This window comes from Antedon bifida, chromosome 5 (assembly GCF_963402885.1).
Source record: "Antedon bifida chromosome 5, ecAntBifi1.1, whole genome shotgun sequence".
NCBI classification, from domain to species: Eukaryota; Metazoa; Echinodermata; class Crinoidea; order Comatulida; family Antedonidae; genus Antedon; species Antedon bifida.
Genome location: NC_136230.1, coordinates 825,653 through 849,358, shown reverse-complemented (window position 1 = coordinate 849,358; position 23,706 = coordinate 825,653). Strand labels below are relative to the sequence as shown.

Below are 23,706 nucleotides of genomic sequence, written 5' to 3'. Positions count from 1 at the left end.
TCTAATAAGTAAACTACTGAACAATCAATCTTTAGTCATGGAGATTGATGGATATTTTGAGAAGTTAGGAGAATTTGGAAGATATAATTTCGTATTAATTTCTTTAGTATCGGTAATTGGTTCGGGAATACCCGCGATGCATGTTTTGTCGTCTGTCTTTATCTTCTACGCGCCGCCTCATCATTGTCAGACGGACAGAGAACTTAATGTTAGTATCCCACTTAGCGATAATGGTGAATTGGAGAAGTGCGTTATGTTTCCTAATGACACCAAAGGTTACTTAAATGCTAGCACTATCCCGTGTCAAGAAGGTTGGACGTATGAGGGTAAAGCTGTTACTCTTGTGACAGAGGTAGGAAAAACTTAGTTATTAAAGCATTTGGTAAAGGTTACCATAGTTAGAAGTTTGCTTAAGTTTTTCGTAACTTTGAACAAAGCACCTGGTGATATAGGCCTATGTTCCTTTAAAAATAAGTTACTTAATTACTTTAACTTATCTTTTTAATTGTTTCAATGTTGAAAAGGTAGCAGTGGGCCAATATGCTGAACATGGTATAATTGTGGACTTTATTCAATCAATCGTACATTTTTTTAGTCATAATAGTAATTATAATAACAGTGATTTTTACAAAAAAAATACAGTGACTTTTTTTACAAAATATATTTTGAAATATATACAGTGATTATTTACACGAATGATAATATAAAAGATCTTAATTCATTTTCTTTTTTCTTTTTTTCTGTTTTGGGGTTGACCAACTGGCAGATGTCTGTTTGGTATTTCCTTGCCTTTTATATTATGTTTGTAGAATCATCAGAAGAAACATGAATAAATAAATAATCAAAATTTGTTTTTCCTTTAACAATCTAGATAGATTTGGTTTGCGACAAATCGATTTATGTAGCAAACGCAGTGTCCGTCTATTTCGCTGGTATTTTAGTGAGTTCATTTATCGGAGGACATCTTTCGGACATTTTTGGCCGCAAAAAGATGGGTTTTGTTGGAGTAGTTGGTGGACTAATCTCTGGAGTCTGTTTAACATTCACACATACCTATCCCGCTTTTCTCGTATTGTGGTTTTTGTCGGCAGTATTTCAATCAGTAAGCAACTTATTGTTAATAATATATTATAATAACATTTTTTTTTTGTAAAAAACAAAACATTATAAGCGAACTTACAGAAGGTTTTGAAACCTGACAGGTTTCATTCTCAACTGGTGTTTTGTTATACCTATTGTAAAACCAGATGAAATTTTTCCAACTATTGTTGACTGTTTTTAATTTCATTGAAATGTATTCCAAAAAGTAAATGAAAAGCCAAATATATAATAGATGTAGTAATTATTGCTTGTTATAATTGTAGGAGTAGAATGAATACGATATTAAATTTGTTTAAACCTTAATGCTGGTTTGTAGGTGTTGTGCAACAACAAGTCTACACTATCAAACTTTATGTGACAACAAAATGTGATGTGCCCATATATGGACATGGTGATGTCATATCACTACCATACACAAGTTTTTTTGGAGGGAGTCCTCTAAATGTCATTACTTTCTGGGTTTTGCCTTTTAATTATTTATATTTAAATTGTTATTTTGTTTACTTTGAAAGATAAGAAATAAATGCTATTATGAATGAATGAATATTTAGGCACATCAAACTTTTTTGTCAAACAGTTTGATAGTGTAGACAGAACTTATAAAAAGTGGAAAGGAAAGAAAGAAAAACAATACAATTACAATTTGTTAGGAAATAATCATGGAAAGAGTACAACGAAAGGTTTGGTAATTGTTATATGATTACAGTGATAATTATGTTTATTATTAAATACATTATCAATGTCTAAATCATAATGTAACTTTACTTGTTTCTTCAGCGCGTGCTATCGGCATTTTTTACACTTGTGATTGAGCTGTTCTCTTCTAAGCTTCGGTCATCGGCTGCATGCATTATGGCAGTATTTTGGTCATTTGGTCTGTGTTTTATGACGATCATCGCCTACGTTTTTCAAGACTGGCGCCATTTTGAATTGGCAATAACGTTGCCTTATATATTAGCTTTACCGACTTGGTGGTGAGTACAATGGTAGTTAAACTGTATTTATATCTAATTACAGTTAACTTTTAGATTGTAATTACTGGATTTTAACCAAAAGCATAATAATGTCACTGTTCCTATATTTGTATACAGGTTTATAGTTGAATCTCCGAGATGGTTGATGTCAAAAAGTCGCTGGCCAGAGGCCAAAGCGGCGTTTATAAAAATTGCCAAGTTTAATCAAATTCCGACTGAGGAGCTGACCTGGATTGAGAACATAAAAGAGGCCCATGAAACGCACAACAAAAAAGACGATTCAAACCCTGCAAAATTGTATACCGTCTTAGATATAATGAAAACGCCGAAGTTAAGAAAAACATCAATACTCATGTTTTATTTATGGTACATTCTTTTTTTATATAATGCTCCATATTTTGTAGGCAGTACTGCTTGTAGTACCTGTTTAAAAATAAAATATATTATAGAGAAATACATACAAACACATCTGTAGTGAACAATAATATTGTATTTATCCCTATGGGGAAATTTTTAAAAGGAGATGGATTACATCAGTGTGCAATAATATAGTCATCTTAGTTCTTATCTTTATTTATTTCGTTGCCTTATGTTATCGATCTCTACCTCTGTGTATTGAACACTCTACTATCGATCTAGAATATTAGACTTAATGTGTGCCTATATAATATTTATACTGTCCTTCCAGGTGCCTACTTCGGCAACAGATATGCTTGCTGGTCTTTCATTAATACTAACTTTCACTTCTTTTCTATATTTAGGTTTGTAAACAGTGTAATATACTATGGTTTATCAATCACTTCATCAACAATTTCCGGTGATCGATTTATAAACTTTCTGCTACTTGCAGTTGCTGAGATTCCAGCCATGTTTATAGCCATTTATGCACTACAAAGGTAATAATTAATAGTAAGGCTTGGTCCAACAGAGACGCAACACGATGTAACGCAACGTATGGGATTTGACCAATCACATGTGATGGATTATTGAACTGTCGCTTGTCATTGGTCAACTCGCTTGCGTTGCGTCTACGTCCTTGCGTCCCGTCGTAGCGGGAACCAAGCGTTAGCAATCGATTTGCAGGAAAGGTCCTTTTTAAAACAATCCATCTACAAAAAAACCCTGAACCCATATTCAAATTAATTGTTTTCGTTTATTATAGATACGGTCGCCGTCATCTACTGTTTATCTTTCACACCATAGTTTCAATAGCCTGTATCATAGTAGCTTTCGTTCCGGAAAAAACAGGTTTGTTGTTTTTTTTTCTGAAACTAGTATGGTAAGGTATAGTTACCTTGCAGTAAACAAATTTATTCATATTTGTCCTTACTTGCCATTTTAATTATGTAAAAATTTAAAATAATAAAAATTGATATGTATATAGATGTAATTATTGGCCGTGACAACCCAGTCGGTCAACTTTGGTAGGGCCTTGAGCACTTCTAGTGGATATGTGCGCTTTATAAATTTTTATTACTAATAACTAATAATTATTATTACAATATGTCTGTATTCACTCTGTACGTCGCTTAAGCCTGGTTCCTACTTGCATGCAACGCAACGACGTATGCGACACTTTGAAAGATCAACGTATGGCGATTGGTCAAATTATTTCCGGCGTTACGTTATTGCGTTCGTTGCGCTAAAGCTTGGTTCCCACTAGAACGTAACGTAAGGACGTAAACGCAACGCAAGCGTGTTGACCAATGACAAGCGAAGTTATAGACAGTTAGCAATCACAAGCGAATAAGCCATCGCTTGTGATTGGTCAATTCACTTGCGTTGCGTTACGTCCTTGCGTTGCGTCGCTAGTGGGAACCACGCTTTAAGCTTGGTTCTAACTAGAGACGCAACGCAAGCGAGTTGAACAATGTCAAGCGACTGTTCGAATAATCCATCGCTTTTGATTGGTCAAATCACTATACGTTGCGTTATGTTCTTGCGTAGCACATCTAGTGGAAACCACGCTTAAGTGGCCGGAAACCAATCTTCATTCTACGGCCGACGTGCTTCTTGTTTGACTCCGTCATCGCTTCATATTCGACCGCGGAAATGATCATTCGTACTCAAACTACCTTTGATAATTTATTTGAATACATGTTGCTTTATCCATAGACGGAGGGGTTAACCTGTCTCCATTAACTACTACATCGGCGTTTATTGGAAAACTCTCCATCAGCATAACCTTCATGATCATGTGGATCTTCGCTTCAGAAATATATCCTACGGTCATTAGGTAAGGTCACCGTAAAGTCATCGTTGATTCAAATGTGTTTTTACAGGACTTCTCCCTACTTAACATTTAAAAGCATGACTATTAATAATGATGCCGTTTAAAAAATCCTGGATCCGCCCTGACAACATGTTAAAATAATGGAATATTCATCCATATACACAAAGTATAATATCAAGGGGACACCTTCAGGAGAATCCAACAAAGTTTCTACTTAATAATATGGTGCCCCCAGAATTGGCCGTAGTGTTAAAACATTTATTGTCCTCGCACGTTTTACGGGAAATTGGTGTGTCTCATTGTAGTTTTGTAAATGTAGGCTATGAACTCAATTTTCCATGGTAATTTTGAAGTGTACTTTCCTATTTCTGTTCCACAATATCAATTGCGTAATCCTGCTTTATTTTCTATATCAAGAGAGAGGGTAAATATTACTAAAAATGGTTTTGTTAATCGTTTGCCTAAGTTATACCACTCACTATGTAAAGTTGATGGATCTGTTGATATTTTTTTTTTATTCACTTGCTTGTTTCCGTCATAAGGTTTTGTCTAATGTCACTAATATCTAAATGTTGTCCTGTTATCTGTTGATTTTTGCTTGTTATATTATATTATATTTTATGACTTTCAACCCTGTTAATGGTGACGTTTGGTCACTGTAGGGTGATGATGAAATAAAATAAAATTTAAAAAAAATAATAATAGGGTTATAAGACAAAGTGGGATAGATTTGGAAAGATTATTGTAGCAAGCGATAAGATTATTTTAAACCGGTACATTTAAGAGAAGAGTTCGTATTATATAATTATTATTTCTTGCAGAACAACGTGTGTAAACACATGCTCAATGTTTGCCAGGTTTGGTGGTATGGCGGCTCCTTATCTTATGCATTTGGTGAGTATCATTGCTAAATAAATGTAAACATATAGTGTTTATATAGTGTCCAACTCAGACAACGTCGTACGACAAGGCCCGACGAAACGTCTTGACTCGTCGGTGTTGTCTGAGTTGAATCCCGAAGATACGAGTCGTATTGAGATAACGTTTTTAGGTCGTCGGGAGAACATTAAAGATGATATTTTTCGTCGTACGACCGTATGGCCTTTAGTGTTACGGTTCTTATTTTGGTATAAAGCTCTCAACTTGTGCATGCTCGCTCACATCATATTAAATTGTTGATATCTGAGGAAAACAAATTTAATAATTGTATATTTCTAGGGAAAAATATTGCCTTGGTTGCCGATGTTTTCGTACGGAGCTCTGTCGATTGTTGCTGGGGTTGTCGCACTTCTTCTTACAGAAACAATAAACCAACCATTGCCACAAACCATTGAGGACGTAGAGGGCGAACTCTGATTTATTGTTTAAATCCTATCACTGACACATCTTTGTAAATAATATAAACCAAAAAAATATATATAGTTTTAAAATATGATTTATGTTAGTGTATATGCATGAGATAATTATTTGTTGTGGGTCTCTATGAAGCTTGGTTTCCACTAGCGACGTAACGCAATGACGTAACGCAACGTAAGTGATTTGATCAATCACAAGCGATGGATTATTCGAACAGTGGCTTGATTGGTCAACTCGCTTGCGTTGCGCATACGTCCTAGTAGGAACCACTCTTAAATCTTGGGTCCCGCAACGCAATGACGCATTTAACGACACGATAGATCGTTCAAACTGTCTGCTTGTTCAATTACGTCACTGCGTTGCATCCATGGGAGCCAATCTATTATCAAATATATCAATGTAGCATTATATATAAGATATAGCAAGTAACCCAAATATATCAATGTAGGAGTAAACAAGATATAGCAAGTAACCCAAATATACTGTATACCAATGTAGGAATAGAAACAAGATATAATAATTAACCAATTTTAATTATGGCAGACCCACTTTTTGGAATTAAATTACAAATATAATAATTAATGAAAATGTATCAGTTTTTTCGTTATTAATATTATGTACATTTCCACCGACTGAAACGTAACAATGACGTAACAACGTAGGCACAGATGCATTGGCTATTTGCATAACAAAGTGTGGAATGTTTTACTTGTTGATTGCTCATCAGAGCAGCGAACGCTCGCTTTTATTGCTTTAACCATTACATGTTATTCTAGCAGTTGAAGCTTGTAAAATTAACTTATCTTTGGAATATAAAGTTTAAAGAAGCTCGGAATTATAGTGGTAAGTTAATTATATTTGTTTTTACTCAATAACAAACTTGAATACGGTCAAACGACAAATATACACGATTATGATCCAGTAAAAATCCTAGCCGAGTCGGAATCCTAGCATTCGCCAACAAAGTTGCTCCGAGTTGATTTGTACCTCGTTGGTTGAAGCCTGGCTCACTATTGATTATTAGCTGACGCAGGTGGTTTCTTTTTAAATAAAAGAAAAGAAAATGGTTCACCTACTCAATATGTCTGGTCGATCTCACAACTTGTCCGATTATAGTATCTCTCGCAAAAGTCATATTTTAATAATATATAATTTCCAAAGCTTGTCGATACAATATTGATTGATATCGATATCGATACAATTCTTTAAACATTTTTTTTTTATTAATAGAAAATGCCTCATGAGTAGTATTCATTACTATTTCAATATACCTAATAATAAGACTAGTATTGCGAAAATCTTTTGTAAGGTATTATTTATTAATCGAACGTTTATAATGAATACGTTTTTCGACATTTTCTGTCGTGATTACTATAGTCAACTTGGGCTAAATATATGAAAAATCAGTCGAATATTAAATTAAATATTGCAACCTACGGCCGTACAATTTCTCTTCCCGCATGGAGATCTTCACCTTCTTTCATGGTCTCTGGAAGAGGTTTATTACGAGTTTCTGGTAGAAAGTAGACCAATATACCTCCTATTGCAGCAAAGATACCAAATAACAACAACGCACTGCCGCCATAGAAATTGTTCTAGAAATACAAACAAAATAGTTAGATTATCGTTAGTAAAATAGTTGCCAGAACGTAGGCCTATTTGTCACCAATTATTTTTAACCAAAACGTAATCATCTTTTTCTTCAATAATCTTGCGAGACTGTAATAGATGACAACAGTATCAAATTGTTTATATCACAAATTTGTTTAGTTAATTCATTGGTTTCCATTATATCACTGAAGTGTAGAGTTCCTCTATTTCTGTTTCCATAACTCAGTAAAATAATTATGAAAATTCTGTTTTATTCATGTAATATACAAGTTCTAAAATCTATATAACTTTTATTTAAAAGAAGTCTATAACTAAAAATAATTTTTACCAAGTACAAAATGTACGGCGCAATAATGGAGCCAATCCTTGCTGCGAATGCACACGTACCCAGTCCTGTGTTTCTGATAATACAAAAAGAGTGCTTTGAAATATTAAATATGTACTGTCTCGCTGCAACATTTTTTTTAATATACCATTTTAATGTCACCTAATAGCTATTCAATTTGACCAAAAATTGGATCGAAAAAAAAATTACCTGCAAAATGCAAAAAAAAAGTTAGTGAAATTGGCTGCCAGCCAAATGTGTTTTTGACAATACATCTTTAAATGATTGAATTAAAATATGATATACGTGGTGTTTACTTTGATTTATTTATTTCTGATTTCAATTTATTTTTGGCACGACATTTTTTATTTTTTGTTCATAGTAAACGACACACAAATATCCCTCTAAAACTGTGCAGTAAATGTTCAGGTACCGGTATGGTATGTCTTATTTACATGTATGTATTCAACTCCTAAACGTTATACTTCTCTTTACCTTAATTCCGTTGGAAATATCTCATTTGCATAGAGCCAGACAGAATTAAATGATGTACCAATTGCGTATTTGCCCAAACATGCAAATGTCAGGATAAGAGGGTAAAGATTGGTTCCACTTTCTAAACAAATAAAGAAGAATTATTGTTATAATTTCGATGAATATAACAAATTAGGCCAATATATTCAAATTCAGCTTGGCGTGTGAGTATGCGCAGTGTGTGTATGCGCAGTGTATGAGCGTGTGAGTATGCGCAGTATATGTGAGTGTGAGTATGCGCAGTATGTGTGCGTGTGTGAGTATGCGCACTATAACTATCAGCAGTTTGCAAAGCTCATGTACTTACTTGTGACCAAAGGTATGAATGCAGAAGAAATTGAAAATACTGCAGCCAATAAAAGGAAACACATGATCAGCGGCCGTCTGTTAATTCTGTAAATAAAAAAGACAATTGAAGCATGATTTTAGGTAATTAATTATAATTAGGCCTATTTGCGTTAATATAGATAGATAATGCGTGTAGTATTTTTAAATTTCGTTTTAAAAATGCGTTTCATTAATATTTACCTTTGCATTAAGTATATAGAAACAATCCCACTTGGAACGTCAACAAGACAAACTAGAAACGTGTTGAGGTACTTATCACCGAACAAATCAGAACTGTTTAATGATATTCCAATAAAGAATAGACTATTGACCAAACTAAAAATAAAAGTAAAATTTATATTAACAATTTTGCTTGTGTGTTGGTAGCTTTTCTAATTCATGATAAAAGAGAGTGTGAAAACGATTGTTTTTGTATCTTTGGAATGTTTTTATTACCTTTTTAAAAATGTGCTTATTTTATACCGTATTAATCATCCACCTTTAAAATCATAATTACTAAAATTCAAGAAGGGTTTTAATCAATCTGAGACTAAAATAGCCCATGTTGTTTCGTTTCCAATAATAATTAGTAATTTTCTATAATGTTGATGTTCTTTTAATTCAAGCTCACTTGTTGTTTCCAATAATTGGTAAAAAGTTTAGAAAAACAACGAAAACTGCTTATGATTAGGCTTACGTTATGTACTTACAATATGTAGTAGGTAACCAGAGTACTTCTACGCATTCTTGGACTTTTAAATACATCAAGAAATATGTTTTTTCGTTTTTTCTCAATTGAGAGATTTTCTTTGCGAGTAAAACAGTGCATCAGTTTATTTAATGACGTCATTTGTGTTTTTGTTTCTTCAGGTGTCCCAGTTAAATCCTCCATTTTACGTACCGCTTTACTATTATGTTCACTGTTGATATACGTTTCCCTTTGTTCTATTTTGTTGAATTTGGCAATTTTTTGAAATATGATATTTGCCTCAGTTAAACGACCTTTCGATATCATCCATCTTGGAGATTCGTAAACAAACCTGCAATTAGTGCATTTTTTATTTAGGCATCTTATAATTAAAAAACAAAAAGCTAATGAATAGAAGATTTACCAGTCTATATGCCCACTGTATCTAAAGTATACATTTTGCTACTTTATGTTTCATAATAGTTTGATATATGACTGCCTATTTTGAAACCATTATTTAAGCATTCGGTAAAACCACTTTTCCTATCTCTCGTTGGCAAATTTAAAATAACAAATAGTAATAACACATTTATATTGACTTTAAACCTACAACAAAACATACTTCTAATGCAAATCTGAGGAGTATTTAGATCTAACAGTTATTATTAATATCTATAGGTTTCGTAGTAACTTACCACCACAAAAACACAGCCGCAAAGCATGGAGCAGAAATAGCCACGTGCATATGTCTCCAATCCCTTAGAAAGTGAGCGTACACCGACAAGAGAGCAATGCCAATACCCCACGCAAGGTTTGATATACACCCAGCAAGCGTCCGTTTCTCTGGCGGGAACATTTCCATTAGCAGAACGTAAGAAGGAACACTAATACACTACAAAATAAAAGACCACAAAGCAGTTATCAGATTTTGTTGTCGTAGAAAAGACGGGTTTAATAAATCTTCAGTTAACCAGGGAAGTGTGAATCGTTATGTAACTTTTTGTATCTTATTGTATACTATGTATTGTTATTGTGGGTCGAACCTCTCCATTATTATAACGCACTCGCTACTTCCAGCGCTTATTCTTTAGTAAGCACGTAGGCCTAAAGCTACTCAGAAATTTGTTCGGATATTAGTGTTTGCTTACCGGTTCTTCAATAGCCGTGATAAACCAGACGAAAACAAACGAATAATAAGATGTTGTAAATATCAGACCTATCCCAGTTATACCAATTAAAATGGTTGCTGTTAAAAACACATTCCGTCTTCCAAAATAATCGGATGCTATACCCGATACTATTGCTCCAACCAAAACACCACAGAAGTACACAGACATCGCTGTATTTGCCATTAGTTTCTTGTCACAAACCAAACCAAGCTAAAGGACAACAATTACTATTTAGTTGATTTATGCCAATTTAGTTTCTATACAATTTTAATATTTTTTATATTCAGACCGTTTTATATGCTCAGACTGTCGTCTTCCTCAAACCAAACCTTTTTAAACTTACTTTAAACTTATTTTACCTCATTGACGACTGTTGATTCTCCTTCACTCAATATGTACTCATTTCCATCCGGGCAGCTTATCGTCTGATTAGTCAATGTACCATTATCCATTTGGTAGATCAAGCAGTTCTCATACTCCACTATCTCTTTGCTGTGGACCTTGCTTACTGGAATAGCCTCTGATGTACTGTATCCATCGTAAGGGTTACAATAGTGTACAGGTGTATCCATTATGTAAATTAATGAGAATACATGTAGTGCAGGTGTCATGGTTCCAAATACACAGTTGACGATTAGTAAGACAATCTGGTATCTGCCCCATGGATGTAGAGCTCTTAGAGTATCGTCAACGTCCATCGTTTTCAGTAGTTTTCTATAGTTAAATTCACCAGGTAATATTTAGGTACGTACCTCTGCTATGATCTGTTTATCAATACCGTTCTTTCACTAACTGCTTGGAATACACTTGTTAAGTAGCTTCTAATATGTAAACTAATGAGTCGGTAACGACAGGGAGATAATATCATAATGTAATGTTTTCGGACAACCGATGTAAATGTGACAAGAGAATTTCTCAACCAATGTGGAGTCGGTATGATTATTGTATGCCGTATTGTCAGGAATTAGCACTAGTTTAATTCAATAAATAAGCATCTACTTACCAATTACAAATACAAGAACACAAACTGATGCCTAGGACGCAATAGCAAGACACTGCCGCTTGTGATTGCATAAATCAACTAAGCTAAATATATATTAAAATTAAAGCCAACTTAATTAGAAATGATGGGTGTTGGTGAGTTGCAACCTGAAATGTTGCCACCTGACGTTTTGCCAATTATTGCCAACCAGTATGTTGTCGTCCGGCCACTGACCCATTGCTTTTAATCAAACTGACCTGAGTTTAAAAACATACAAATTGTCAATAATACTAACAACATGATTTGCCAACACATGTCCATCCGTTCCATTTTACATCAAATAAAACGGTAATATTTATTACTGTTTCAAAAGAAACCTTAAGCTTACTATTCCAGTTTCAGTATTTGTTTATTTATTCCAGTGAAGGTGAATTTTTTGATAACTTAATATGCTACACAGAGCACAGACCTTTAGCCTACACTAAATGCACCATTGTAAAAATGGATATTTATCATTGTTAATGTTCAGACATCGTTAGGTCTAACGTCTTTATTAGTCAACCTGAATTATTTGCTGTTGAATAATGCACCCTATGGCCGTATAATTTCTCTTCCCGCATGGAGATCTTCACCTTCTTTCATGGTCTCTGGAAGAGGTTTATTACGAGTTTCTGGTAGAAAGTAGACCAAGATACCTGCTATTGCAGCAAAGATACCAAATAACAACAACGCACTACCAGCATAGAAATTGTTCTAGAAATACAAATTTTTAAAAAATAGCTTATTTTTATTTATTTATTCTTCTCACTAACACTGTTAGTGAAGGATCGGGACCAACAGGTGGTAAACACCTCTAAAAACCGTCCAGTCCCAATTGCACAGTGGCTGTGTGTGACAGTGGCTGTGTTTGTGTGGACTAGTACACCGGGGTATCCCCCTACTCGTCTCGAAAGATGTACTAGGTTCTTTAAAGTGAGCTATGTGTACACTGGACCTACGGTTTATAGTCCTTATCCGAGAAGACTCGTTCTACCACCAGAACCATGGAGCGAGTGAGCCTCGAACCCTTGCCGATGTTATGGCTCGGCCACTCACTCACTTATCGTTAGTAAAATAGTTTCCAGAACGTATTGTTGTCTTTTTTTCAATCTCGTGAGGCAGTCGTACGCCTAATCTAGGTGATTACAATGCCATTAAGTTTTAAGTTGTTTGTATCCCGTAATCATTTTATTATGCTTCATAAATCCGTAAAAATTAATGATCAAAATTGTTATAAAAAAAATCAATTTTATTGAGACAATCTACACTTACCAAGTACAAAATGTACGGCGCGATAATAGAGCCAATTCTTGCTGCAAATGAACAACTTCCGAATGCCCTGTTTCTGAGATTAATAAAACATAAACATTTTAGCTGATTAAAAATAGGAAATAATTTGTAGGGCATCTAGGAAATCCAAACGTCAGGTAGTAGTACTTTGTATTTTGTTTATGTTTTTGTCATGTTGTATATCTTCAGTTGATATATGATGTTATAATGTTGACACAATAAGAACACCAGATTCTTCTTTCAAACTGTGTACATAATAGAAGGACCAACCAATGGGGACTGCTATTGCAGTATGTATAGTCAACTAGCTATTCTTACCTTAATTCTGTTGGAAATATCTCATTTGCATAGAGCCAGAAACAGTTAAATGATGTACCGATTGCGTATTTGCCCAAACATGCCAATGTTAGGATAAGAGGGTAAAGATTTGTTCCATTTTCTAAAAGAAAAAATGTTGTTTTATAATGATAAATTCGATGAATGCATCAAATTCTGACTTTAGGTCAAGGTATTGAGACTACTGCTATAACAATATCAGTTAGCATAGCTCATGAACTTACTTGTGACCAAAGGCACGAAGGCAGAAGAAATTGAAAATACTCCAGCCAATAAAAGGAAAATCATGAGCAGTGGTCGTCTATTAATTCTGAGAATAGAGAGACAATAATGTAGCATCATTGGTCCTTTCAAAAACATGATATGACAAAAAAAACTATACAGAAGTTATGAGTCAATGACGATGAAATACAGAACGTTACAAATGTAATGTGTTTCTTTCTATAATATCTACCTTTGTAATAAGTATATAGAAACAACCCCACTTGGAACGTCAACAAGACAAACTAGAAACGTGTTGAGGTACTTATCACCGAACAAATCAGAACTGTTTAATGATATTCCAACAAAGAATAGACTATTGACCAAACTAAAAAGAGTAAAAATAAAATTGGTATTGGTGTTGTATCTCTGTTGTATATCTAATTTCTCCTGTAGTATTTTTGATTCACCATTTTGTTTGCAATAACGATTGGACAATGAACAACTACCATAATTTGAATTAGACAAGCCTATCACGTTATACTTACAATATGTAGTACGCAATAAAGGTACTTCTACGCATTCTTGGACTTTTTAAGATATCAAGAAATGTGTTTTTTCGTTTTGTCTCAATTGGCATATTTTCTTTGCGAGTAAAACAATGCATCAGTTTATTTAATGACGTCATTTGTGTTTTTGTTTCTTCATGTGTCCCAGTTAAATCCTCCATTTTACGTACCGCTTTACCATTATGTTCACTGTTGATATACGTTTCCTTTTGTTCTATTTTGTTGAATTTGGCAATTTTTTTAAAAATGATATTTGCCTCAGTTAAACGACCTTTCGATATCATCCATCTTGGAGATTCGTAAACAAACCTGATTTCCAAATAGTATACAAAATGAATCATTAATATTAAATGTTATGAAAATGATGTGAATGTTGTTACGTACGTAAGTTGGGGACCCCTAATGTAAACGATAGCCGAACTACTTCCTAAATATAACTAAACCTAACCCTATAAATGATCTCTTTCTCTAAAAAGAAGTTACTCATGGGATTTGAACCCCATACATCAGCATGTAAAGTCCATAGTCTAATCCATTCGACAGAAAGAGTTTGCATTAGTGAATTGTAGTTAGATCAAATTCTTACGTCACACCTTATGTATATGACTAATGAATATTCATGTTTATTTTGTGACGTTTTTCATGGGTCCCCAACTTATGTACGAAAAGAAATATCGCGTCCCGGCCGACAAGCTGATGCCAGCAGGGCGCGGTGATCACAAACAGTTCGGTATTTTATTAACTGACCACAAGCATACTTCTAATGATATTCTCCTTTGATATTTAAACCTAAAATATTTAGCAGACTATTAACATACCACCACAAAAACACAGCCGCAAAACATGGAGCAGAAATAGCAATTTGCATATGTCTCCAATCCCTCAGAAAATAAGCGTACACCGACAAGAGAGCAATGCCAACACCCCACGCCAGATTTGATATACACCCAGCAAGCGTTCGTTTCTCTGGCGGGAACATTTCCATAACCAGAACGTAAGAAGGAACGTTTACACACTACAAAATAAAACAGTATAACAATATATAAGCTATGCTTCAGAGATTCCCCCTTTCCATTCTTTTTTTTTGTACTAATCTATGTTTATTTATGTATGTTTATGATTATGTGAAAGGAAATAAAGAAAGAAAGATAAAGAAAGAAAGAGAATATCACAACGTAAAAATGCGGTTTTTTAGGGTGCAGGTCAACTCGGCCCAAAGTCAAGTCAAGTCGGCTTCAAGTCAACTTGGCCCCAAGTCAAGTCGGCCTCAAATCAACTCGGCCTCACGTCATCTCGGCCTCACGTCATCTCGGCCTCTGGCCAACTCGGCCTCACGTCAACTCGGTCAAATGCTGATATGATCTTATTTTTGTACCCAAAGTTGTTTAGCAAAAAGTCATAGAATCAAATCAGTGAGTTTCACATTGTAATAAAAGCATTATTAATTTATTATAGAGGGCGTCCTGATTGTACGAATAATGTGATCATCTGTGAGAATCAATACTGTTCACTTTGCTATCCACGGCGGCTCCACACTCACCGTAGCGATACAATTTGAGACTCTATAGCCTAGACTTAAACTATAAAATCATAACAATTTGAATTCTTCTGATTTGTAAATATCATATAATTGGTCAAATATTTGCTGATGTAAATACACCAGATTCTAAGTACATAATGAGAACAAGATTGCTGTAGAATTACAACTTTAGAGTTTACTTGCCTGTTCTTCAATAGCCGTGATAAACCAGACGAAAACAAACGTATGATAAGATGTGGTAAATATCAGACCTATCCCAGTTATACCAATTAAAATGGTTGCTGTTAAAAATACATTCCGTCTTCCAAAATAATCAGATGTTATACCCGATACTATTGCTCCAACCAAAACACCACAGAAGTACACAGACATCGCTGTATTGGCCATTAATTTCTTGTCACAAACCAAACCAAGCTAAATGACAACATTTCAGTTTATTTGATTTAATACAATTTTGTTTTTATATAATTTTAACATAGTATATGTTTCAGTTACTGTATACTTAAGACGAACTGATAACATAGGCTATAGCAGAGCCGTATTATATGCTTTCGTGTTACTATACTAAACCTAAACTTACTTTCTTTACCATTTATTTTGTATTTTACCTCATTGACGACTGTTGATTCTCCTTCACTCAATATGTACTCATTTCCATCCGGGCAACTTATCGTCTGATTAGTCAATGTTCCATTATCCATTTGGTAGATCAAGCAGCTCTCATACTCCACTATCTCTTTGCTGTGGACCTTGCTTACTGGAATAGCCTCTGATGTACTGTATCCCTCGTAAGGGTTACAATGGTGTACAGGTGTATCCATTATGTAAATTAACGAAAAGATGTGAAGTGCAGGTGTCATGGTTCCAAATACACAGTTGACGATTAGTAAGACAATCTGGTATCTGCCCCATGGATGTAGAGCTCTTAGAGTTTCATCAACGTCCATCGTCAGTCCTATAGTTAATTGAATTTACCTGATAATAAGTAGATACTTATCGGTTTAGATCAGTTTGTCAATACAAACAAGTGTCTTATACGTTTACAGTAAGTTATCCATATTTTACTATGTAACAATCTATCACCGGTGAATGCTAATGAATATGACATTTCATTTCAACCAATACAGTGCCGGCTGATATTCTTTATGCACTGCTGTACTTGGCAGAAATGTGCAACATAATTGTGTATGATGAATTTTGGCACCTACACCTACACAAGTCCTCTGTAACGTTTACGTTGCCATGTCACTTCTATAGTAACTGTAATGATGTTGTAGCAAAATAAATTGCACTAACATTGTCATTGTATTCGTTTAGTTATAAAAATAAGCAACTACTTACCAATAAAGTGATAAGAACATAAACCGATTCCTAGGAAATGGTAGCAGGATGCTTGTTCTTATGCTTACAAGAAGTGCCATAAATTAAGCAAGATTTTTTTATTTTAACTTAATTTTTTTTTAGAGGGTAACCCTTACAGCTGGACAAATTAATGCCGGTTTATATTCAGTAGATTAAAAGCCAAAGCCTGCTGCCACCTTTTATTACATTGATGTTTTGCCAAACTTTGACCACTAAGCTTTTAAGGTACCCGGACTTTTACCATTTAGCATACGACACGCCAATGATGCCAAAAAACGATTTCTCAAAGCATATGCCGATCCTCTTTTGTTCTTTATTCAATAAAATAGTATACAACCGAAGCTATTAACTAATATAAAATGTCCCAATAGTAATATTTATTATTTTTCAGTACCCTATAGATAATTTTCTACGACTATTTCAGTTCAGTTTTGGTTTTACTTTCCAGGCACAAATACAAATACATTAGGATGAGGAGGAAGTCATTTTTAAGATCTTAGTATTTCTATGCAGAGCAGAGATCTTTGTGATAATGTTCAAAATTACAAGGTTTCGTATTGTACCAATGAATTATGTTTCGATATCATTAGGTCTAACGTCTCACTATCTGGATGCTCGTGACAGACGTGAATCATTGCACCCTACGGCCGCACAATTTCTCTTCCCGCATGGAGATCTTCACCTTCTTTCATGTTCTCTGGAAGAGGTTTATTACGAGTCTCTGGTAGAAAGTAGGCCAATAGACCTCCTATTGCAGCAGATAAACCAAATAACAACAACGCACTGCCCCCATAGAAATTGTTCTAGAACACATAAAATAGATTCACGTACATTAGTTAGGCAGTTGGCAGAAGGTATTTTTTAATTTCTGGTCAATAATCTCGCGAGTACAAAATGAGAGCAAACGGTACAGTTGATGGTTAATGACAATGCTGTTGGTATCAGTGGTTAGATCTCATTTGAGATACAAATAAAATAAGCTAGAAGCGATGAAGTAAAAACTGTATTAAAATATATCTATGTATCTGTAAATCCGTCAAATTATCAAACATTTTTTTTTCACTTTATGAACGTCATTGTACCCACATGTTATGATGACAAATGACTTTTATTGAAACAATTTCTAGACTCAATACTTACCAAGTACAAGAAATAAGGCGCGATAATTGAGCCAATTCTTGCTGCAAATGAACATGTTCCAAATGCTCGGTTTCTAAGAATAAAAAAAGATTGTTTTGTTGAAATTAAAAATATTAATGATTACAGATTGTCAAATATACATGTTATTCCAATTTGATTTCTAGCATTGATTTTTTGGAATGACGACATCCCAAATTCCGTCTAAATCTTTGCATGCGTAATATTGATATCGGTATACTGTATAGTGCCTAATTATAAGGTGTGTATACATTCAACGCCTGATCTTCATACTTCTTTTTACCTTAATTCTGTTGGAAATATCTCGTTCCCGTAAAGCCAGACACAATTAAATGACAAACCGATTGCGTATTTGCCCAAACATGCAAATGTTAGGATAAGAGGGTAAAGATTTGTTCCACTTTCTAACAGAATAAAAGAATATTATTGTTAATAATTACTAACATTTCTGATAAAGTCAGTGACTTCGCCACATTGTGACTGTGACAGTGAATTGGAGAACGTGAACAAAATTATAGCCTATATACAGTACTGAAAATTGGTTACGAGCTTACTTGTGACCAACGGCATGAATGCAGAAGAAATTGAAAATACTGCAGCCAATAAAAGGGCAGTCACAAGCATCGGTCGTCGATTTATTCTGTAAATAAAAGAGAAAACAGTATTATTTTGAATATTGTTAAGAAAAGATTCAGATTTATGAGTTATAGGATGTTTTAAATTTTCTTTTCTTCAACAAATAAACCGAAGAAAACCTGATAATAATTGTATTCAATGTTGGTGCAACACATAGATAACCAAACAGTGAATGTGAAGATAATGCTTCTTTTATTTACCTTTGCAATAGGTATATAGCACTGATCCCACTTGGAACATCAACAAGACAAACTAGAAATGTGTTGAGGTACTTATCACCAGATAGGTTTGAACTGTTTATCGACATTCCAGCATAGTTTAGACCATTGACGAGACTAACAAAATAACAAAAAAGCAAAGTGTATTACCTTGATAGATTACGATAACCGTACAAGTATTATTGGATGAGCATTAGAAATGTTAACCCACACTATTAAAATTAATAAATTGCATATCTTTCTTATCCCGGCTTCACCTCTGATTTTCGAGTATAGGATTGAACTGATGACCCTTTTGAAATCAGGCCTATATTATTGTTATACTTACAATATGTAGCACGTAACCAGAGTACTTCTACGCATTCGTGGACTTTTTAAGATATCAAAAAATGTGTTTTTTCGTTTTTTCTCAATTGGGAGATTTTCTTTGCGAGTAAAACAGTGCATCAGTTTATTTGATGACGTCATTTGTGTTTTTGTTTCTTGGTGTGTCCCAGTTAAATCCTCCATTTCACCTAATGTTTTAGGATTATGTTCACTACTTATGTAGGTTTCTTTCTGTTCTATTTGGTTGAAATTAGCAATTTTTTGGAAAATGATATTTGCTTCAGTTAGACGACCGTTCGATATCAACCATCTTGGAGATTCGTAAATGAACCTGAAACGATCGTAAATAATTATGTGATAGTAAATCATGTGTTTATGTCGTTTTGAAGATTATTAGTCACCTCCATGTGTCATATTATTATAGGTCACACTCTCATTAATTAATTCTTTTTTATATAGTATGTGATGTGCTTTCAACAGCATTAGTTAGTATACAAATAATGAATGTTTATTAATGTAATAGTACAAGTAATGACATGAGGTGAATGATGAAAGGTTATATATCTATTATAGATTTATATATTCACCAAATGCCATTATTTGTATCATCAAAAACCAGTCATCATAACATTCAAATCGCCGCGAAAGTACAAAATAGGTGGCGCTGTTGTCCTTGGCTTTGCTTCTCGAACGAAGATTTTATGAAGAGGGTTTGTCGTCTGTCACAGGCTCGTTTGTGGCGTACAAGTCCGATGCAAGAAAGGCATGTCCGTCCACAACGGCTGCAGAGGAATGTCGGGTGCAACTCTTGTGGTTGTGGTTCAGCATTTTGGTTTTTTCTCTTTTTTCTTTTTTCTTCAAGGGCTATCCTGCGTGTTTTCGAAGGAGTTGACCGCTTGGTGGGTGGTGTGACGCCAGGCCACACGGTTTTTGGCTAGGGTGGACCATTGGTTATGGTTAATGTGACCAAAATTAGGTTTTTCTTCAGGTTGTCTTTGAATCTTTTCTTTGGGGTCCTATATTTCGATGACCGGAAGATAGTTCTCCGTATAGTACTATTTTTGGTAATCTGTGGTCCTCCATTCTGGAGATGTGTCCTGCCCAACGTAGCTGCATCTTCATCAACATGGACTCAATACTGGTTACATCAGCTTTTAAGAGGACTTCGGTGTTGGGGATGTAGTCATTCCAGTGGATGTTCAGGAGTCGAAGATGGTGACGGTACAGGACCCATGATTCAGAACCATACAGGAGGGTGGTCATTACAACAGCTCTATATACGCTGATCTTCGTATCTGTCTTTAGGTGTATGTTGTGCCATGTATGTTGAGTCTTTGTACAGCCTACCAAAAGCACTGTTAACCTTTGCCAGTTGGTTGTATTTCAAAAGCAATAGTATAAAACAAAATATTTTCCAAACGCGAAAATATTTTTTTTTCGTACACGAAACGTACTATTGCACGCCATGTGACCCATATTCGTCCAATCAAATGAAAGGAATGTATTTAGGTGTTATATAATACTCTATGTGGCATACGTTTTGTGACGTCATGACTTCTATTGTTATTTTGATGATTTATATAAATAAATATGACCAGAGCTCTCTGTGACCCTTAAAGTATTCTATTGTATTGTTTCAATGTTTTACCATCTTGCTTTTAATGGATGACATCAGCGAATTAATTGATTGCATTAATTATTATTATTATTATTATAAGTTCACTTTCAGTACTGTTCTTTAGAAACAATGTGATTCGTAAGTGTGCACTTAATGCTTAAGGCTCAAATATCTAATAAAATGTATTGTTGTGATAGATATAAAAAGATAGATAGATAAATTTACTTTTTAAAATCATATATTTGTATCATTTATATTAACTTACCACCACAGAAACACAGCCGCGAAGCATGGAGCAGAAATAGCAACGTGCATATATCGCCAATCCTTTAGCAAATATGCATACATTGGCAAAAGAGCAACGCCAACACCCCACGTAAGGTTTGATATACATCCAGCAAGCGTCCGTTTCTCTGGCGGGAACATTTCCATCAATAAAACGTAAGAAGGAACATTTACACACTAAAAAATGTTGAAAGTAAGAAAAATAAATGCAATAGGTATTATTTTAATACAGTATATGACATGTCGTGATCATTGCATAGTAGGTATATAGTGAAAAGACTCTGTTCTAATCATCATGCGTATTAATATATAAATAGATAAGAACTGACAGTGTGTAACTATTCATAATCTGTTAATAAAATAGTTTTATTAATAACTATGACGTGTTACACAGGGGTAGATGACAAAATGATATAAAAATTACAATATAATTTTATTATCAACTCGTGGTCTCTTCATTCTTTCAAATACCGTTCAGTTTCGCACTGCAACGGAATGAAAAATTATTGTAGCATACTATTTAGTATGGAAGCGTATAGTCACCACCCAGATGCATATATAAATATGTTATGTCTAAATCCTTTAGAAGTAAGGGTGGGTGGTTACTATGAACTTCTGTAATTTAGAGTTTCCTTACCTGTTCTTCAATAGCCGTGATAAACCAGACGAAAACAAACGTATGATAAGATGTGGTAAATATCAGACCTATCCCAGTTATACCAATTAAAATGGTTGCTGTTAAGAACACATTCCGTCTTCCAAAATAATCGGATATTATACCCGATACTAATGCTCCAACCAAAACACCACAGAAGTACACAGACATTGCCGTACTTGCCATAAGTTTCTTGTCACAAACCAAACCAAGCTTAATGAAAAATGTTACTATATTATAGGCCTGAATGCAATGCATGTGCTTTTTATATTTCTATTTAGTAGAGACTGAAGCCTATTTTACATTTAACAAACTGCAAAATTGAGTCGAAATTTCGCAAGAAAGTTTGCTAGTGTAAAACAGTTGAAAGGTTCCTGAAAACATCTGCAGAAGAAAACACGTTTGCACAAGTTTAAACTATTTTAAAACTTGAGCAAACGTCAGCAACATGTAGAAGAAAACAAGTTTACAGAAGTCTACACTAGCAAAGTTTTAAAACTTCAGCAAACTCGGGAGTTTAACAAGAAAAGTTTTCCAAAGTTTGCTGGTGAGACTAGGTTTAAATTAGCACGCAAAACCTTTTTTGCCAAACTTTGGTAGTGTAGACCTGGCTTATTCTCATACTTTTTATAAGTTATGTAGGCTAATTATTACATTATTCTTTATCTCGTAGTACCGGAACTTTAAGTTTACCTTTTAACTTTTACTTCTTATTTATTATGTAACTTGTAATTACTTTACCTCATTGACGACTGTTGATTCTCCGTCACTCAATATGTACTCATTTCCATCCGGGCAACTTATCGTCTGATTAGTCAATGTACCATTATCCATTTGGTAGATCAAGCAGCTCTCATACTCCACTATCTCTTTGCTGTGGACCTTGCTTACTGGAATAGCCTCTGATGTACTGTATCCATCGTAAGGGTTACAATGGTGTACAGGTGTATCCATTATGTAAATTAGCGACATAATGTGGAGCGCAGGTATCATGGTTCCAAATACACAGTTGACGATTAGTAAGACAATCTGGTATCTGCCCCATGGATGTAGAGCTCTTAGAGTTTCATCAACGTCCATTGTTGCCCCTGTATAGTTAAATTTATCTCAATTAGGTATTTCAATTTCTCTGTCATGGCTGAAAATATAATTTTTTACACGTATACTCGGATATGGTAAAGATGATCTCCAATGCTTAACAAGGGAGCATCCCAACCAACGCAGAGTAGAATTATAAAGTTCCTAACATTTTGGCACATCTGGTATCTAGTTACGGGCAATCAAAAAATACTAATAACATAACAAAAAGACAATACCTAGAGACTTTGGGCAAGTATAAATAACTATGAGAGAGGTATTTGGCAGGAATTGGTAACATTTTTTTGGCAACTAGCGTCATATTTTTATAATGTTGAATTTTGGCCACTGATCATATTTTTGTATGTTAAATATTGGCCACTATTCAAATTCCTCGGCAGCCTCTGGCAGCAATCGTAACATTCGTAACATTAGTATAGTTTAATTCATTCTTCCTGTTTGTATTTCCTGCGTTAGTAAACCTAGTGGGTAGGTACTGAGGCTCCTTACTGGCCATCAACGGCCGGACTGTCACTTATAAAACTGTTATTATCTAATAGCCAAACATGTTAACTAACACTTCGATTGTACTCATATTATTTTAATTCTATAATCATAATTACTACTTACCAATTAATTGAAATATAAGACCACAAGCTAATGCCTAGGAACAGTAATAAAGATGCTGGTGCTAATGTTTACACGAAGTACAATAAACTAAGCACAATAATAGTAGATGCGAACTAAATAGAAATTATCTTACCAGCAACTACGCAAAAAAAAAATAGTAACCTTTACTAATAGGAAATTGACATCTGGAAAAGAATTCAATATCCAATAGAGACCGTGTTTTATGACAGTCGTATAGTAAGCTTGAGTACAGCCATTGGTCGAAATAAAAGTTGGAACTTATTAACGTTGGTCTATTATTATTACTGATTATTATTAATATTGGTGGGGTAGTGGCGGGGGCGGGGGTTGACTCTACAACCGAGAAAATCGGTCAGATTCATCATATAATTCGGTTGTCTTGACAAAATAAAGATATTATTTTTTACAGTACAACATAATCACACGATAATCACATTCATTTAT

General features: G+C 34.4%; 4 protein-coding genes across 6 annotated transcripts in view; 2 read left to right on the top strand and 2 right to left on the bottom strand.

Annotated features, from left to right (window-relative positions):
• Positions 1-35: 35 nt before the first annotated feature.
• On the top strand, positions 36-5,708 carry LOC144842483 (organic cation transporter protein-like). Its single transcript, XM_078698932.1, has 9 exons — positions 36-352; positions 872-1,102; positions 1,879-2,075; positions 2,193-2,441; positions 2,837-2,971; positions 3,238-3,323; positions 4,191-4,311; positions 5,130-5,202; positions 5,527-5,708. Exons 1-9 carry the CDS (start codon positions 38-40, stop codon positions 5,662-5,664), a joined length of 1,545 nt encoding a protein of 514 aa, XP_078555058.1. The 5' UTR covers positions 36-37; the 3' UTR covers positions 5,665-5,708.
• Positions 5,709-6,381: 673 nt separating this feature from the next.
• The window catches only part of LOC144843557 (carbohydrate sulfotransferase 11-like), a 35,051-nt gene continuing 17,726 nt past the window's right edge, over positions 6,382-23,706 (top strand). Inside the window, exon 1 of one of the 3 annotated variants that reach the window (XM_078700379.1) lies at positions 6,382-6,507. The gene's annotated coding sequence lies outside the window, so the exon portion shown is untranslated. The remainder of the gene's footprint in view (positions 6,508-23,706) is intronic. The other 2 variants (XM_078700377.1, XM_078700378.1) reach the window with 2 other exon arrangements.
• On the bottom strand, positions 6,910-11,065 carry LOC144843554 (organic cation transporter protein-like). The gene is made up of 9 exons (XM_078700375.1): positions 10,678-11,065; positions 10,298-10,528; positions 9,845-10,041; positions 9,172-9,501; positions 8,663-8,797; positions 8,442-8,527; positions 8,096-8,216; positions 7,604-7,676; positions 6,910-7,259 (listed from the first exon to the last, which is right to left on the bottom strand). The coding sequence occupies exons 1-9, from the start codon at positions 11,014-11,016 to the stop codon at positions 7,098-7,100; spliced, it is 1,674 nt and encodes a 557-aa protein (XP_078556501.1). The 5' UTR covers positions 11,017-11,065; the 3' UTR covers positions 6,910-7,097.
• LOC144842482 (uncharacterized) lies at positions 11,705-23,313 on the bottom strand. The gene is made up of 19 exons (XM_078698931.1): positions 23,242-23,313; positions 22,276-22,622; positions 21,517-21,747; positions 20,860-21,056; positions 18,978-19,307; positions 18,632-18,766; positions 18,350-18,435; positions 18,079-18,199; positions 17,778-17,850; positions 17,283-17,440; positions 15,884-16,244; positions 15,459-15,689; positions 14,554-14,750; positions 13,715-14,044; positions 13,420-13,554; positions 13,190-13,275; positions 12,948-13,068; positions 12,612-12,684; positions 11,705-12,053 (listed from the first exon to the last, which is right to left on the bottom strand). The coding sequence occupies exons 2-19, from the start codon at positions 22,612-22,614 to the stop codon at positions 11,892-11,894; spliced, it is 3,366 nt and encodes a 1,121-aa protein (XP_078555057.1). The 5' UTR covers positions 22,615-22,622; positions 23,242-23,313; the 3' UTR covers positions 11,705-11,891.